General features: G+C 38.4%; 1 protein-coding gene across 1 annotated transcript; it reads left to right on the forward strand.

The window, feature by feature from the left end:
• The first annotated feature begins 443 nt into the window (after window positions 1-443).
• serpini1 (serpin peptidase inhibitor, clade I (neuroserpin), member 1) lies at window positions 444-18,906 on the forward strand. Its single transcript, XM_077566972.1, has 9 exons — window positions 444-554; window positions 9,227-9,511; window positions 11,704-11,934; window positions 12,009-12,203; window positions 14,260-14,464; window positions 15,746-15,843; window positions 16,338-16,424; window positions 17,326-17,415; window positions 18,093-18,906. Exons 2-9 carry the CDS (start codon window positions 9,241-9,243, stop codon window positions 18,167-18,169), a joined length of 1,254 nt encoding a protein of 417 aa, XP_077423098.1. The 5' UTR covers window positions 444-554; window positions 9,227-9,240; the 3' UTR covers window positions 18,170-18,906.
• The last annotated feature ends 121 nt before the right edge of the window (window positions 18,907-19,027 follow it).

Raw genomic sequence — 19,027 nt, forward strand, 5'->3', positions numbered from 1 at the left:
ATAAAGCAACTAATAGGTTCGTAAAGGTCATCTTTCAAATTAAATAGTAAGAAAAATAAGAATGAAACATTAATAAAATGAACATTGTAAAGCATGTTCTTTACTCTGTAAAGTCGATTTGCGAGTAAACTGAGACTTTGCATATTTTTTTTTCATAATTCAATCAGTACAGTCCTTTTTATACGTTGACTGAACAAAGGTTAAGGTTTAAAGAATGACCCAAATTATTTATTTATTTATTGATTATTTTTTATTATATGTCATTTCAAAATCCAGCACAATAAAAACAAAAGCATTCTCAATGAAACACGATTTTTTTTTTTTTTAATCAAAAACTGACCACACAGCCAACATGTACCAGAAATGAAAATATGTGTCCCCTCCAATCTGATACTCTTTGTTGGCGTTGTGTGGACCAATGGGCGTGTAGGAGGGCGGGGTCTGCGGCACAGCAGCATGCAGTCAGTGATCTGCGGCGTCGGAGGAGAGGAGCAGCAGAGAGCTTGCACAGTACGCACGTCATCTCAGCCATCCCCCTTGAACGCTGAACATCGGTAAGAGCAGTTTTGGTCGCCAATTTAAAAAACAAAACAAAAACAATCTTAGTTATGATAAACCTGGGCAAATTAGTAGAACTCGTAAAACGTTTAGGAAGCTGCAGTTTTTGCGATACAATCTGGATGTGTTTGGATCATTCGACTGTGCCATTGTCATTATATGGAATTTTCATTGTTATATTATGTAGAAGTTTGATAAAGGAACAGGTGTAGAAGAACAAATTCACTTTAAAAAATAATTTTACATAGCTGTGTTTTTTGTAATAGACATACATGTATTTATTTGTTACCGTCTTTTCCTTTTTATGTATATTTTTGTTCTTTGTGAGGGTTCGTGTCCTTTAATTAAATGGCAAAGGCGTTGTAAGTGTGAATTTACGTAGCAGGTTGGACTATCCCAGTCCTATCCTGTCCCCACCCCTCACACGCACTCGCGCGTACACACGCACGCGCGCGCACATAAACATACACAAATGAAATGCATAACATTTGTTAATGCTTTCTGCAGGTATAAATTTGCCAACAAATGCGTATGTTCTTAATTAACTGACATTAGTTTTATTTTATTTAAAATGTATTATAAGATCATGGAGTTTGTGTACAGTGTACCTTTATGTGACCCTAAAATATGTCATGATGAGATGTGACAACTCAGAACATGAACATCGGATTAAATGGTATTTATACAATTTAATCACTATCATGAAGTAATTTAAAATTATCCATCTGTAACTTCAGTAAATAATTTAATTGTAATTCATTTTAATGATTTGTCCAAAAATATATTTTTATTTTAACCTAATATTTTACATTTGAAATCCATCATGTCCTATTTTAATATTGTATTTAATGTCCTCAAAATTCTCCTTTTCAAATTCAAACAACCACATACATTTCACCCATAATCTCAGTTTAAAAAAATATATACAGCGGATTGTGATATATATATAATCGCAGTGTATCAATCCCATGTGCATTGCAACCAATGTTAATCTCTTCTGATATGTTGCCTGCCCTCCCATGGGTGTGTTATGCACATTGCCTATGTGTGTGTGTGTGTGTGTGTGTGTGTGTCCTGCCCATTTCTTCCAAGCACTGCACTAATTGCATTTCAATAATTAAATGTCTTTCAAATCAGCCTTGCAAAACCAAAACAGACAAGCGATGCAGGGTTGCTTGCTAAGTGCACGCAGCAACCATCAGCATCCACGCGTGCATGTGTGTGTGCCAGGCTAACCCACTCTTTGCTGTAACAATCAAGGCCGCGTTGTTACAAACATACCACGTATCTCCTCATGCTGTAATCAAATCCACTGCTGCATAAAATTAAAATAAAAACTTTCATCTTGGTTTGTCCTCAAATACTTTCATGCTGGTGGTTGCTGAATTTGCAGCATACTAAAAATGTAGAGCTCGGACACATGGGAATTTGCATGAAAAACACTATGTGGTCCTAAATACAATGAAGTAGATTTATTTTTGTGTCATTAAAAAAACAACAACATAGTAGAGTTACAGACATTTAAAAGAAAAATATCTAAACTGCTTTGGAGGATTTACTTGTTGTATAAACTATTACACAACTTAATTTTGGAAGACCAGAACTTTTGCCTGAAAATATTGTGTGTTAAATGAGTCGTCTTCTTCAGCAGTTAATGGTTCCTCGTCAGCATGCATTGTGCGGTTCTTTGTTTTCGACCTCATCATCATGCTCATCATCTACCCCCATTTCATACACATTCTAGTCGGGGCACGCTAAAACATGTAGATAGTCCATCAGCATCCTAGAACGGATTGCATTTGACCGTCGAGGTCCCATTTTTATATAAAGGGTGTACTAAATTGACGACAGTTCAAGTGTGTCATGAACTAGGTCGTGCATAACAAAATGTCCCCACCTGTTTTCATACAAAGAATGACCATAATTGTGATTTTACTACGGTGTTAGGGTGGGTTAGTAATAGACCACAGCGCAATATGATGCCCATGAAATGTTGGGTTTCTGTGCTGTAGAACCTAGCTTGACCAGATTTTCAAAATTAAAAACCAAGACACTACAATTTTGCTGAATGTACAAAGTATGTATAACAAATAATCACAAGCCCTGGGGACCAGTGGTTGTGATCGCTTTAGCAAATGTTAAATGCTATCTTGGTTGACAGTTCAATACCACTAACCAAGTCAATGCACGCACCATTATCCGAACTATTTTACGCGGTCCCGGACGCCTTACTGACGTGTGACTTTCAAACATGGCCATTCATTTATTCATGCGAGTAAAAGTGTACAGTCAGGATAGTCACAGAGAAGAGAATGCTGTCCAGCTTCAACAAAATAGCAGCATTAGCATTACTGAGCTAGATTTAGCACTGTAAACAGGAGTAGGCTACGTAGCCTATAGCTGCTACATTGGTAGCCATTGTAGGTCCCACCATTATCCAACCTATTTTGCGCGGTCCCGGCAGTTATTGGAAGCTAGCTATGCTGTTCATTTTGTGCCCATCCCTTATTGTAACATTGGAAATATGCCGCCAGAAAAACTGATCTTATGTTGGGTCTAAGCAGCAACCGCAGCATTAGGCTAGTAGGACTACATTTCATAGACACGGAAGCAGGAAGTAGTTCTAGTTCCGGTATGACGAAAACACGCCTGTTAGCGATTAGATGTAGTTAGCAATTAGACCAGTCGTATGAATCTTTACAACAACTGTGTGATTGACATACACATGGACTAAACAATTGGCTTGCTAACTGGACTAAAAACATGCCAGGACGGGACTTGGGTATCTGCAGGGAGAAAACAATGAGGTTGGGGAAATCCGCCGCAACTCGGGACACAAGCCTTAAACTTGGGACTGTCCCGATTAAATGGGGTCATCTGGTCACCCAAGTTCAGCCTTTCAAGACAAGCACAGGTTATTAGCCAACATGCAAGTCCTTAGTCATGGCTGACTAATATTTTCACTCAACATTCCTTTAGCTTCTATCAACGTCTATCTTTGCCTTTTCCTCCTGTCGGTCAAACTGTTTAGGCTTCTTGTTTTCTGTATTTGCTCATCCACCACCTCCCAATCAATGAAGTTATTTCTAACTTCTTCACATTCTGCCTTAGCCTCTCGCCGCTGGCTTCTGTTAGTGGGGATTAATAAAGGGTTGTTAACCTCTCTCTTCACCCTCTGTTAAGCGTACAGTGAGTATCCTGGGACTTAAGGCAGGTTCCGCTGGCCATTATGTCATTTTCTAACAAGGGAGGCAATCAGCCAAGTCAGTGTGATGAGGACGGGCTGCAGATGGGAAAATTAGTCTGATGTTGCAGCGGCAATCACCTGCTCCACGTACGGAGATAATTGAAGTAGACGATCCTACAGCATGACTTAAATTGAGTTTTTTAATGAAACGCTGTGTTAACTGCACAAGGAGCGGATGTGTTGTGTGGCATTGCTGTTTTTGGTGTAAGTTCCTTCTACTATGCTAGAGGCTGTGACTAGCTTTTGACAGTGTTCTGATTGGTTTATAGCAGCAGTTGTGATTGAGCACTGTGAACTGTGCTTAGCAGCAATGATGTCCATCTATCCTTTTTTTTTTTTAAATACCGTTTTGTTCTCATTTGGTGAGTGGCATATGAAAGAGTAGCTATCGTAGTAATTAGAACAGTCTTAAGGAATATGTAGTCACCATTTGGTGTTTTGTAGCTGCTTGTTTTTCTGCAGACAGGTTTGTACTTGGCTCTACAGATACATTTCAGATGGCCTACTTTACTGCTGTTTTGATCTTCAGGCTTATTTGGAGATGAAACGGTAAAAGCAATTCACTGCAAATATCTGTTGGTTGTTGAAGAAGTGGGTCAGAGAAAATTAATCTGCTTCTTTCAACTGATTGTACTCTTAAATCGTTTAGGAGTAAAATCAGTTAAACTTTAACCAATTCAAAGCAGTTTTGTTTATGTTGGCAATGCTCTATTTGGATTATGCTGCCAAATATTAAATCTTCAGTAGGACTATAGAGTAAAAAAAAAAATGAAGAAAAAAAAAGAAGGAATTATCCGGGTATAAAATTGAACATCATGTGAAATTTGTACTATTGAACATTTAGTGTGTATCAATAGTAACACATTAAAGCAATGGAGGCTTGAACTTGAGTCCAACCTCGAAAGTTGAACACAATCGATTCACAACCATGGTTGACCTCCATCTTGCTAAGATTTCTCAGTAATGTTTACCATTAGAAAGAAGAGAATGAAAAATCTCTTCCAGCGTTAACCATACATTGATGGTCATACTTTTTTTTTTTATGAATGATTTAACCCCAGGGGTGTAGCCAGAAATCTTTAAGTGGGGTGGCCATTCTTTATCCGTTACATTGCTTTTTTTATATATCAGATCAAATGTATATTTACTGTGTAAATATGCAGTTAATATTAATCATTTGTAGCAGACTATCAAAGGTGCAAAGAACAATGCATCCATTTGAAAATGGTAGCAATATCACAGACATCAAAGTTTAGCTCCAGGTGTGGGGGTGGCTAGAGGGTGTCTGGCCACCACGTAGCTCCGTCTCTGTTTAACACTATATACTTGTATGATAAATGAAAAAAACATGATTCCTGTGTGAGTTGCTTGATATCTTAATTTTTAAGCAATCTAAGTATGGTTAACAATTTGGGATGGGTGAGTATAGATACAAGGTATCGCTGCCGATACCAGCATTATTGTAAGGTATCGGTAATCATGACGGCGGCCGATACCACCATCAGGAACTTAGAAATTAGACAAATAGAAAATTACCATTAATTTTATGGAAAGATGCTCTATTGTAGTATATAATTTTATGTATCAAAAGTAATAGCTAGCATCCCTAAACAACTATTATATAGTAAACTGTTAAAACAGTTAAACACTATAGCTTACCTTTGAGTGACAAAGTGTTGTAAAAACCCACAGAAAAAAGCAAAACACACTCACAGAATTGATGCTTTTATTTTCACTGAATTGAAGTCATGTAGGGTACATTGAAGTGTCGTACAATATGCCCAAATATTGCGTTTGTCATACATGACTGTATAAATACACTCTTGTGATGTATTATGGCCCATGTTCCCGAATAATGTGGTTAGACAATTGTTTTCAACAGCAACCAGTCGACAATGCAAGTCATTTTCAATAAACCAAATTTAGCCACTTAATTACCAACTGACTTCTCACTCAGTTGGCACAACAAAGGTATGATAGCAGTTGTTCCTTTTAACATCGAATGCACCAAAACGTGATGTGTACTACGCATGCTGGCGAGAAAAAAAAAAAACACATTTCTCTGGGTACCATAGTGAACTTAAAACAATTTTTAGATCCGTTTTACATTTTGTAAAGGAAAGATGTGTTGGAAAAGAGAGAGAGGACTTACGCTGGTGAAGTTGACACCTCAGTACATCTCCATCCATCACTCGCTGTTGCCTAGGTAACCTTGTCTTCTGCAGCAAACGTGTAGGTCAAAGTGAATGCGTGCACATCTGCGGACGTGATCCAGCCGTGTCCATGTTCATCCGTAAAGTCCATCGGCCTCCCAAGCATGCAACCTCAAAGTGTATAGTTTAAATGGCAGTAAGGATTACACTGCTAGCTGACGTCACTTTTTAATTGTGCAAATGTCAACCGCCGGATTACACGGGAGAGATTAGGGACTACTTTTAAATGGCGGTCCGTTTAATTACATGTAATGAATCAAATGGTCAAGATTAGGGGATTTTCCAGATGATTTGGTTGTGTTAGTCACGAGAGAGTGAAAGATGTTCAACAGATGGGGGTGTTTGGTTTCCTTCCTTACCTGCAAGGTATGCTGGAAACCCTTCATGAGTAGCGCCCTTAAAGAGAGGCTTCACTTGGCTGCTGGGAAGGATTTTCTTGTGGACAGTTTGCCGCAACTCAAAAGGTCAGAATGTGCTTACGGAGTCGCACACAAACGTTCATCTCTCCTCTCATAAGGTTAAGAACTTTCAGTTGCCTTTTAGCTCTAATCCTTTCCTGCAGCTGTTCTGTATTTGGTTTAGTCACATGCCAGCCTTCCGCATCTGTGTGCTGCACTGGCAAAAGTTTTATTTCCACCTCAACACTAGGTCTTTTAAAATCTGTTATCTGACTGCTTAAGCTAGTAGTTAAATAACTGTTTTATATGTTCCCCTTCCCCTCGTTCAGTGAGGATTTGAGAAAATTATTTTAATTTCCCAAATAGTCGTCAAAATCCAACATGTGAATCTTCGCAAACACTTTTACTATAATTGATAAGAGCACTAATCAACAAGTAATATACTACTCACATCTTTGAGATAAAAAAAAAAATCCTAATTCATGTAACTCTTCATTACTCCACTGTGTTCTCCTCAGCTGATACTCACAGACAGCAGTGCTATAACTAATAGCGTCTGGCTGGTTCTTGCTTTTGTCACTGTCGGTTATCCACATTCGTCACTGTGCAGAAGGCTGAAACCTTTTGGAGTTGATCTCTAGTCAATACCAGGTCAGTAGTTGGACGCAAAAGGGCTGGACCGATTCAGACCATCTGATGGGCATGAGAGGAAAGTACAGTAAACAAAAAAAAAAAACTGTGAGGGGTGCTCATGTTGTAGATGCTGCCTATTGTTGGTGTTGCTGTGGACATTCTGATGCTTTTTGTCACCTGCACATAAAAAAGCGGACCAGCAGATTCCAGCCTTTCAATTGGTTAGCTCCCTACTTTGCATGAACATTTTGGCAAGGTCTTTGCCTCTGTATGTCTGTAAAGGCATGCATGAATTTATCTGGTGTGGAAGGACTTAACATAGAGTCTTAGAAGTCAGGGTTCCAAAGAGGTTCTTGAAGGGCAGGGGTTCAACCCAGAACTATTTCCTTCTGAAATACCCTTTTTTGAGAAAAGCTTTCTTCAAGGGTTCTTTTCAGGCTAAAGGCTGTAAGAACCGTTTCAATACAGAGAGCCCTTTTTGGAAGGACGAGTTAAAAAAAAAAAATTCTTACCATCAAATGTTTAGCCATGCATTTGAAATGGAAATGTATAGTTAAAACCACTGCGAAGTGTTCAAAGTCACAATTGTTCAACCTCCGAAAAAAATGTTTCCCATAGGAAATAATGTAAATGCAATTAATCCGTTCCCAAGCTCCAAAAACAGAAAATTCCTATTTTAATTTCTATTCATGTTTTTTACATTTACAGTACAGTACAATATTTAAACATTAAAAAAATACCTTACCTTTTTTTTTGTGGTGTGATGGCATCAGTGGATGATAAATGCTATGTTAATGCTAGCTTTAGTTCAGTGCTGAGTTTGTGTATTTTACGTCGTTAGACTACTAAGTGGTCCTTGCGTACGTTGTTTAATGTCAGGCAGGTTGTTGAACAGCTAAGGGTTGTCCTCTTGCCAGTATTTACAGAAGTAGTCACGGTAGTTACAACGGCGCGATAATCTCCAATGTGGTTCGTAGCACTGTATGTTTTTCTTTGCTGCCACTGGCACTGTTGTCTGTCTTTGAGCGAAGAAAATTGTCGAGGAAAAAATCTAAATGCACCAACAAATGTATGGAGAATCTCCGGTATTATTCGCGATCTGACTGGAAATGAGCAGTGTATCATCTCAACTACCACAACGTGAGCATTCGGCATTGCTCGGCTTTGCTCGGCTTTGCTCGGCTTCACTCGGCTTCACTCGGCTACAAGTTTTCACGGTACGTTCGGCTTAGCTTGCTTTACTTGGGTGTTCAAACCCCGTAAAATGAGTTTAAACTCCGAAGCATTTTTTAATCAGATTTTTTGGTTGAAATACAGTGGAACTCCGAGGTTCCACTGTATTTACTTGAAAAAATAGATCTAGTTACTTTTTTTTTTCACTCAGAAATTCAAAGTAAATTAGTAAAGGAGAGTATTAATCACATTTTACCAGTTTATTGAAAGAAAGAAAAAAGCTACTCAATAGTTGAGGAACAAACCCACAAACTTCAGGCTGAGAGACAGACACTCAAAATTCAGCGGCCCGTTGACTTCATATTGAGTTTAACTGTCTTAAAATGTGACAGGCACTGACGAGGCTAATGTGGGCTAATGGTTCATGAACAGTGAACAATTAGTTTTATGTTTTCTTCTTCACTGCAGTATATATTCAGAAGACCCGCGAATAATTTGCAGATAAAATGCATCTGTTCCAATAAACTGTTTGCTTTTTATTCCTGCTTTAATTTGGGCTAGTTTACTGCTGTTTATAACAAATTGCCTGTAGTTGTCCTACACAGCCGGCATGCTGGGAGATTAACTGCCAAATTGGCCATAAAAAGTCTAGTATAACCTCTTTTGCTGACTCTCTTCCTCCATTGCTCTCTCCTCTCATCCATTCATCCTCTTCCTGGCCTTCATCATTATGTACAATATCCACCCGTACACATTTATCTCTCACCATCTCGCAATATTGTAATTCCTGCCTTTTTTTAATGAATAATCTTGTCATCACACTATCATTCTATCCCCATCTCTTTGGCCTCCCAATCCCATTATCGCTCCCTAATCCACTCATCATATATCCCATTATCTTTCCATCTTTTCTCCTTGTGTTTTATCATGTCTTTCCTTTGCCAATCTATTCCTCTCTTCTGTTTCTTCATTTCACATGACATCTTTTTTTTCCCCCCGTTCAGCTGTCATCGCAGCAATGTGGACCCTGGACACCTCGTCCCCTCTCCTCCTCCTCCTTTCCATCCTGTTGCTGGGCTACAGTTGCCGGGCGGCGGACATTCCGGAGGACATGACATCAGAATTCTCTGTCAGACTGTACCATCAGCTGCAGGCGACAGGGGGTCAAGACAACATTGTTTTTTCCCCCTTGAGCGTGGCCCTGGCCCTGGGCATGGTCGAGCTCGGAGCCAGGGGGGCGTCGCTAGAGGAGATCCGACAGGCTGTCGGATTTGACAACCTGCTGCCAGGTGACAAACACATTTATAGAATTTGACAGTTTTATGTGGAGAGACAAAGCTGCTTCAACTCATTCATCCATTCTCTATACCGCTATATTACTATATAATTTGATTTCTCCCAGTTAGAGACAAATTAAAGCAATGAAAGAAACAAATATCATTCAATTAAATTACGGTCTACTTATATATTTCCAAAGTCACAAGACTAAACTATAATTGTCTGGGGGAAAAAAAAGTTTTATCATCCAAATATAGTCTGATAAGGTGAAAAAAATGTGCAATATTAATAGCTTTTTTTTTTTGATTAAAGGTTGTAAGACAAATGAGTGCAGAAATACATTCTTAAGTTCAGAGAATTATAGTCATAGTGTTAAGATTAAGTTAAAATTAAATCAATATTTAGAAAATATTTAGCTAGTATACTAGGACATAGGTCTATGCTCATATTAGTTACATTGTAATATTTTCAAATTACATATTTTATACTTAAGACAATTTTTTTCCACAGTATGAATTAAATCAAAATATTTTTTAAAGCCCATGATTTTATTCTTGTAGTCATTTTTCTTCTTTTAAAAGGAAAGTCAACCCCCCAAAAATATTTACAATAATATGTTGTATGTGCACCCAGTAGTCTAAACACACTATTTTGATTAATATTGGGTTTGTGGAATGTGATGCAGTGAAATGCACCAGTTTTTTTTTTTATCCATGTCAGGGGGGCAGCCATTTTGTCACCTACTGTCAACTGAAAATGACATCACAGTGTTTTAAGTATTCCACAAACAAAATATTGATCAGAATATAGTGTTTAGACTAGTGGGGCTACATAGGGGCATACAATATTGTAAAGGGGAAAAAAGTGTTTTACTTACCCTTTAAGTGTGGCCATATTACACCTTACAAATATGTTAATGCTTATTAATAAATAAATATGTATTAATAAAACTAATAAATGTTAGTCAAGTAAAAAAAAAAAGCCTAGCCTATAGTGGGGGTACGCTCTCATTTTTATAACGTTTTTGGTTTTGATTATCATATATTACATTTTAAATTGTTCTTATAGCTAAGGCCCTATTTTTGTAGACAAGTGCTCGTGCGCTCAGTGTTACACCACCACAGAGAGCTGCACAATTGGGGGTGCAAGGCCCATATCATGATGAACGTGCGCCTCTTTCTGTACTGAATTTCAATGGATTAATGAGGGGAGCTGCTTCAATTGGCTGGGAGGCAGCTGCATTCCCTCCTGCAATGACGCAAACGCCCTCTTCTATCGGCACTGGTCTGTCAAAATACCAAAAGAAAGAAAATGACAATCTTGCGTACGCTTAGACTAGCTAGTCTTACTCTGGAGACAAAAACAGGAAACACTAAGGGTGTTTAAAAAAAAAAAAAGTCGATTTGGCAATATATCGCGATTTTTACAGCGCACAATTCTAATTCAATATGCAGCCGAATCAATTTTTTAAGATCAATTTTTGATGGAAAGATTCAACAAAATGTCTTAATTAGGCTTAGGGTTTGCACTTTAAGCATGGAAGAATGTTATATTAATGGAACATTAAGCCTTATTTCAATGCTGTTCAAACATAAAACAGATTGCAACCAGTGACTCACAGTTATAAGCCTGCAGTACATTTTCATACAAATCTTACAATGTACAAGTTTACTTATTAGTATTTTCTAAATTTGAGTAAAAAAACAAGAACAAAAACGTAATAATTGACTTATAGATTTGTATTGGGATTAATCGGGATCGAATCGAATCGTGCCCTGTGAATTGTGATACAGATCAAATCGCAACATATTGGGCAATTCACACCTGTAGGAAACACTAATTAGCTCTAGCAGTGTTTCCCAACCTTTATTTAGCCAAGACACATATTTTACATTGGAAAACATGTCACAAAAGCTGGTTACACATGTACGTACTTGTATTGTTGGCATAGATGAACAAAGCTATATTTGTTTGACAAATAAAGTGAAATTCAGAAAATTCCCGCGACACTCCAATGATCTCTTGTGGCACATTCCCAGGTTGGTAATCACTGCTTTAGGGGAGGTGGATTATTTTGTATATATTGATTCCTTACAAGTGGATCTCATTGATGTCATTTTCCCCCAGAAAAGCTTATACACAGTGATGTTTTTCTCCCGCATACCCATTCCTTTGTTATATGAACATACTTTGTGCCCTCCAGGTGCGGAATTCTCGTTACTCCAGAACCTGACGGCGGCGCTACCTGAGGATGACACCCAGTATACGGTCCGCTTGGCCAACAGTCTCTTCCTTCAAGAGGGCATTGCCTTCAACCCCGAGTTCATGCATCTGGTGAAGAAGTTTTTTGGAGCCAATATTCAGACCGTTGACTTCAGCGAATCAGCAACTGTCGCCGAAGAGATCAACAGATGGGTAGAGAATCGTACAGAGAGTGAGTAAGAAAAGGAAACTAATAGACTCATTTCACTTCACCGAGCATACGCTCTACAACCAACTTCCTTGTAGGTAAGATCAGTGACCTTCTGTCTGCCGAGGACTTCAGCAGCGTGATTCGTCTGACCATGGTCAACGCCATCTACTTCAAAGGCTTCTGGAAAAGTCAGTTCAGGCCGGAAAACACAAGAACCTTCTCCTTCAGCCGAGACGATGGTTCCGAAGTGCAGACGCTCATGATGTATCAGCAAGGAGACTTCTACTACGGTAACATTAGCTTGTCATCACTCATGACGTATACTTTAGTGCCTTGGTATTTCCTGAAGATACATCTAAAATGTTTGATGTTGTGCTCATCACAAGAAAAACGGTTTTGGTCTGTTTTTCTTATTGTTTTGTTATTTAGCCGAACAAGAAAAGACAAAAACACAGATTTCATTTGTGAAGAAAGAACCAATTGATTTTGGATGGAGAAATTTACCACTTCAGCAGTTCAATGTACCAGAAAGTTCATTGCTAACAAATGAATGGAAAAACAATGATTTATTTATTTATTTATTTATTCATTCATTTATTTATTCATTTTCTTTACTTATGTTATAGGAATTCTATTGTGTTTGATGTATCACAAAATCAAAATTGATATCGGCCATCTTTTCAATATGTTTTTAATATGTCAAGGCAGTGTAGTGTCTTAAAAAACAAAACAAAAAATAACAAATCCAATGCTGTTTATATATTACTTAACGTTTGGTCTTTTGGGGCTATTTAAAAAGGACATTCGATAGTTGTGTTATTAGTTATTATTCACTATTTGAAGGTCTTTGTGTTGGATTGGGCCAATACCTGTCCTTTTTTCAAAAGGTATCGATACTCGCGACGGCGGCCGATACCAGCATTGAGCGTCCTCTCGTAGCCATTTTACGATCGGGAACTTCAAAATTAGAAATAATTCAAAATTAGAATAGCAAATTGACATTAATTTAATGTCATTTTAATTAAAAATGTTTTTTTTTGGTCTATTTATAATTGTCTGTCATTGTTGTTGTTGTTGTTGTTTTTTGGGGGGGGGGGGTATGTATAAAAAGTACTAGTGGGATCTCAAGAGTTGAACACAAGTAGTGGTATCAAACATCTTTATATTTGATCTAGTATCAAAATTGATTTTAACATTTTATTTTGTTCAGTTTTTCAGGCCCAATGCTGCTCTATGGCTAACTTTTCTTTATTGCCTCATTTGGTGCCATTTTCTTCACTAGTCACACTAGTCATAAATAGGTGGGAGCAGATTAATCACATTGCAATAGCGGGTGAATGCCTTTGAGTGAAACAGCGAGTATCTGCCTCTGTATTCCGCTGTTATTTTGTAATCTGATGTGCTGCCAAAGGAAATTACATCAACCTTTCTCTGCATCGCTCCTGAAGTTGGTGCATCTGCGCTATTTTTGGTGCAGTGAGATTGCACACTTGCGAACGCCAACGTTCGCAGGCTGCTCAAATACTGATGCCTGTTTGTTTGGAGGGAGTTGACTGTGAATGTGTGTGAGTTTTGAAGAATAGGGACAGGTCCGTGGAGAAATGGCCGTGTGTTTTTAATATTCATTTTTGTAGAAGCATTGTGTTGTGTTCAAGTTAAACACCCACAATCTCTGCGGCAACATTGCCTCATCTCATCAAGTTAAAAGGAGGGAGGGTGTCAAACATAAAACTTGAGTTGAGTTTTTATTCTCTTTTATTTCCTTCTCCCTCAGCTACCATGAAACCTTATCTTGTCAGCAGCAAGTGCCATCCCATAATTTAACGCCTTTTAATGTGACAAACTGAAATATAATTTTAAAGATGATTGTTTGAAGTTCTGGTTTTATTTGACTCTTGTAGTGCATTTTTCAAGAAAGGTTTGGTTCAACTCTAAATTCTAACCCCGTTTGATGTGTATGTGTTTTGTTTGTAGTAGATGTGAGTTTGTTAAAGGTAAATACATTTTTCTGTATCATCTACATATTCATATAATCACGCACTGGTGCATCCTCTTCTTCTGAAGGCAACGTTACCTAACTCAGGCTGAATGGAGGCAGTTTTTAAAGGCAAATCCCGTTTGAGTCCTCAAAGTGCTGCATGAATGCTTTTTAATTAGAGTTTAAGCAGCCTCGCAAGCTGTAATCAATAGTGTCGTTCAATGTGCCCGAAGAGGTGTTCATCTGCACGAGTTCCTCCTTAGGGAACTCACAAGCCGAGTAAAGCAGGACACACCGCAACCATCAGTGCAAATGTTTGTGTGTGCGTGTCTAACCTTCTTTAATTCACATCTATTTTCTCTCCCCAGGTGAGTTCAGTGATGGCTCCCAGGAAGCTGGCGGTGTTTACCAGGTCTTAGAGATGCCGTACGAGGGGGACGACATGTCCATGATGATCGTCCTGCCTCGGCAGGAAGTGCCGTTGGCTTCTCTGGAGCCAATCATTAAAGCGCCACTGCTGGAGGAATGGGCCAACAATGTTAAACGGCAGAAGGTGGAAGTCTATCTGCCCCGGTAAGAACTCACTCATTCGTGCAATAAAAACGCTCTTTGACACAAAAAAACATCTTTTCGTAATAGTTCTGTCAACTGCATTGCTTCCAGTCCATATATGTGGATGTCAGATTTCAGCCTTGAAAGCCAGTCGTTTTCTTGGACGGCAAGAATTATTTTGTACAGCAAGTCTTTCCAAAACGTAATTTCACAACGCTTTCGCCTCAGTTTACATCATCAATGGTCGGCGGCATATCTGGAACTGGGATAGTACTGGGATTGGTCCTAAAGTTATTGACAGCACGTAGCTCATTAGTCTGTAAAAATCCGTAAATGGCTGGTAGCCGCATCATTGTTTTAAGACACAAAGCTCAAAGCTTGTGAAAGAGTAAATCAGATTGTTTCTCAAGCTGTCCCCTTCGATGATGTCATAATTTTCCGTCCAGTGATTGGTTGGCAGCATAACTTTTCCAGCCAAATTCCAATAGCAAAATGTAAATGTAGCAATTTGCAAAAAAAAGTATACATTTTATTATCAGAATCTCTGAATGTGATTTATTTTATTTTATTTGAAGTTTTGTCATGTTATTTGACAAATATTGTTTCAGAACTGCTCCATATGATGCACATGTTACAGCTACATGCTGTTTTAATGCATTTTTATACAGGGGTTAGGGTTAGGGTTTCCCCCAATCCATTATAGGCAAGGCGGACCCCCCAGCCCCGCCCTCTAGTCAATGAATTGTAATCTCTGTATGTTGAAGATGGATGATTTGGCGCTTGCCCTCAATAGGTTTTGCCGCATGTTGTTCGTTGTCCACATCCCCAATCCCTTGGAGGAATATTTTCCCGGAATTTGGTTCTCAGTCCGTCCCTGACCACCAGGCTTAGCAAGTTTTCTGGGGGAAACCCTGACAGTATTAATGGTTTCTGTACTGGATTAAGTCAAGTAAAGCTCCACTGAAAACCTCATAACCAGACTGGATTTAACTATGTATATGTAGAGATGGGAAAATGAAGCCTCATGAAGCTTCATGAAGCACTTTTACTATTTTTTTTACTCCTCTAGATGGTGCTCTTGGTTCAAATATAAAGGCTAGTGAAATGAAAGTGTATTACATTTCCACTGCCTTTTTAAACCAATAGTGCCATCTAGAGGAGTCAAAAAATATCACAAGTGCTTCATTTTCCCATCACTAATTATGTATTACTGTGCTAGTAGTCATATACAGTGATGTAAAACTGCACTATATCGTACTGAGAGGGTTTTTTTTTTCCTAATGTTGCGACTGCATCATTTAGGTTCAAAGTGGAGCAGAAAATGGACCTTAAAGAAATTCTGCAGGAGCTCGGAATAAAGAGCATCTTCACTAAGGATGCTGATCTCTCTGCTATGACGGGTGAGGCACGGTGGTCTATGAAACATCCGACATATGACCAATATAATGATTTTTGAAATCAAATCAGTGTGGTTGCTAGAGATGCAAAATAAACCTACAATCAAAGTTGGTTCATTATGTGTTGATTTGCTGCACTGAAGTTGCCTCCAGTACTTGCTGAGGTAACCAAGGTAACTGCCATTGAGTGGGCAGGTTGAAACTGTCGCATCCCCTTGTAAAAATAGATTCAGTGAGAGAAATGAATGTATATGTAGGCATGGAGAAATAATCTGGAAAAAATGACAGCCCCTTTCAAAGTATTACTACTGATGTGAATGTATGTTATGTTCTTTCTGCAGTTTGTTCACAGAGAACCTGATTTTTTTTTTGTCTCTCCGTCAGGTCCCTGCAGCGGCACTCTCTTGTAGCACACATTGTCTTAACGTCTTTGATGGATGTGCCCTAAAAAAAAGCAAGTGATGATCTTTGTTTTGTCTTTGTGTAATTTGTTTCAGGTGGGAGGGAGCTTTATATTGGCAGGGCAGTGCAGAAAGCCTACCTGGAGGTGACTGAGGAGGGAGCGGAGGGAGCTGTCGGATCAGGTAGACTATTATTGCAGTTTAGCCCGCCCTGGTGCTATTAAGAATATGGTAAATATTGATGTGGTTTGTTATTAGGAGGAGGGTGATAACTGTCATCTTAAAATAAGTGCAAATTTGTTTACTCATGCAAACGGAAGAGGGCACACCCAGTATTGTGTCACATACATTTCATTTCATTTCACTCATTCTGGAAGAAGCTAAGCTGCTCGATTATGGAAAAAATAATCATCACGATTATTTTGGTAATAATTAAAATCATGATTATTTAATTTTTGTTCAAAACAAGAAAATGTTTAAACATTTACAAATATTAAGACAAATAAAATTATTTGAATCACTATAATTATGTAAGTTCCTATTGGACCAAATTGAATTTATAATAATATATATTATTTATGTGAGCAAAAATTTTAAGTTGGGGTGCAGCGTGTGCAGTATGGATTGTGGGGCGCAAGCTAGTTGTGACAGGGGTGTGTGGTGAAAGAGTTTGTGTGGGTGTGCCTCAAAACAACTCATAATTAATATTATTAGGGCTGCAACTATCGAATATTTTGGTATTCGGATAGCCTACAGAAAATTCTAGCGAATAATCAGGTATTTGAATAGAAATAAAAATATACCTGTATATACATTCTTGGTTAAAGAACAATTATAAATACAGAAGATAAAAAAAACACATTAAATGTAATAATTTAAAAAATAGTTTAAATTTTTAGATAATCAACTTTTTTCCCCTTTTTTTTTTACTTAAACTGTCAACAGCTAAAATTTGAACCTCAAACCTTAGGACCTGACCTATCCTGCTATGGGGAAATGGGGAATGTTAAACTGTACACATTTCCACCTTCTAGTGGTAAATGATATTTTTGCTTCAGGGGGTTTCTTCTTGTCTGTCTCACAGGAATGATCGCCCAGACCAGGACTCTGGTGCTATACCCACAAGTCATGGCTGATCACCCATTCTTCTTCATCATCAGAAATCGGAGAACAGGTATGTGAGTGTGTGTGTATGTTTGTAACTTGACACATCTGGCCCTATTCTCGTGCCCAGCCCAAGTCTAGTGCAAGGTGCAGTCTAAGTGTGGGCATCGGTGGAGTTTGATTTCTTTTGGTATTTTTGTAGATGGGCGCAGTTAGGAAGGGGTGTTTGCTCTGTTGTGGGAGTGAACAGACGGCCTTCCACCCCCAATCTTTTGTGTCCAACTGTGACACGCATCTACACCCCCCACACCATGCATATGGCTGTTTTTGAAAATATAATAATAACGATGATAGTAATGATGCATTCAATAAATTTATTTCCATAAGGATTCGTAGGGTCCGATGTACCCTGTTGTCATATTTATGAAAGAAATACAACATCCACCACACTTATAAGCAAAGTGTAGAATCTGTCTGCCTGTACCTGGATCAAATCTATCAAAAATTACACTGCGCCACCTGCACCACAACTTAGCCCTTATTTTACCTGGCGTAAAGTCTAGACTGCGTTCTGTCACTAAATTGTCAGGTGCGTCAGGGGCATGTAATAGAAAACGGTTCACCAGAAACAGAAATGAAAACGTGCCAGTTTTTATGCCTGTCTATGAAAATATAGCCCATCGTGTTGCTTTGTGTAAAAACACTAAACCATATTGTGCATCTGTGTGTATGTGTGTGTTCCTTCAGGGTCTATCCTCTTCATGGGCAGGGTCCTCACCCCTGAAGTCATCGAGCCTAACGACCATGACTTTTACTCAGTGTAACCCCTGGCGTGATGTCACTCATTCTCAGCCAATCAGATTAATCCCACCACTTTTATCATCACCCGCAGCTGTATTTTATAAAGATATCAAGTATTGATTATTATGCTATACTGTACAGTATATTGAAAGTGTGTTTTGATACAGAAAGCTCTATGGATGTAGACACAAGGAGAGTTAAACTGTAAATATTCTCTAGTTAAGTAATGGAGAGTATTCTATGCGAGTACACATGATATTCATGCAGAACCATGTTTTAGTTTGTCTGCTATATACATACACACACGCACAATCCACAAGAACATTTAAATCTTTTCTTTTGTAAAAATACTAACCAACACTAACTATTTGTACCTTGTGTTGCCCTTTAATATATTTAACAGTGTTCTACTGTATATGCTCAGTATTTATTGTGGCTAAATCACGTAATCATCAGTCTTAGTAATGAACATCGAGCAGACCATAATCTTGTTTGTTTGTTTTTTTTCACACCGTTGGCACATGACTAAACTGCCGAAGAACTATTATATGCCTTATCACATGCGAGTGGTTGAGCAAGTTTTGCTGGGCATCTCACAGGTGAGCTAAGGAGACTGCAGAGTTGCCATAGAGACCAACTGAGGCTTGCTGGCGCACTGAAAAAAAGATCCACTGCACCAATTTTTGCTGTACATATTTAAGGAGACAATAACACCAGCTGTATACACTCTTATAATCAATAAAAAGATCTTAAGCTTAAACTTGTCTTTTTTTGTGATGTACTGTATGATACGATAAACTGACTTTTTTTTTCTTTTTTTTTTTTCTCTGGAGAGCTCAGTATTCATTCGGTAATTTTACCGATTTGACGTGTCATCATTG

This window comes from Vanacampus margaritifer, chromosome 5 (assembly GCF_051991255.1).
Source record: "Vanacampus margaritifer isolate UIUO_Vmar chromosome 5, RoL_Vmar_1.0, whole genome shotgun sequence".
In the NCBI taxonomy this organism is placed as follows: domain Eukaryota; kingdom Metazoa; phylum Chordata; class Actinopteri; order Syngnathiformes; family Syngnathidae; genus Vanacampus; species Vanacampus margaritifer.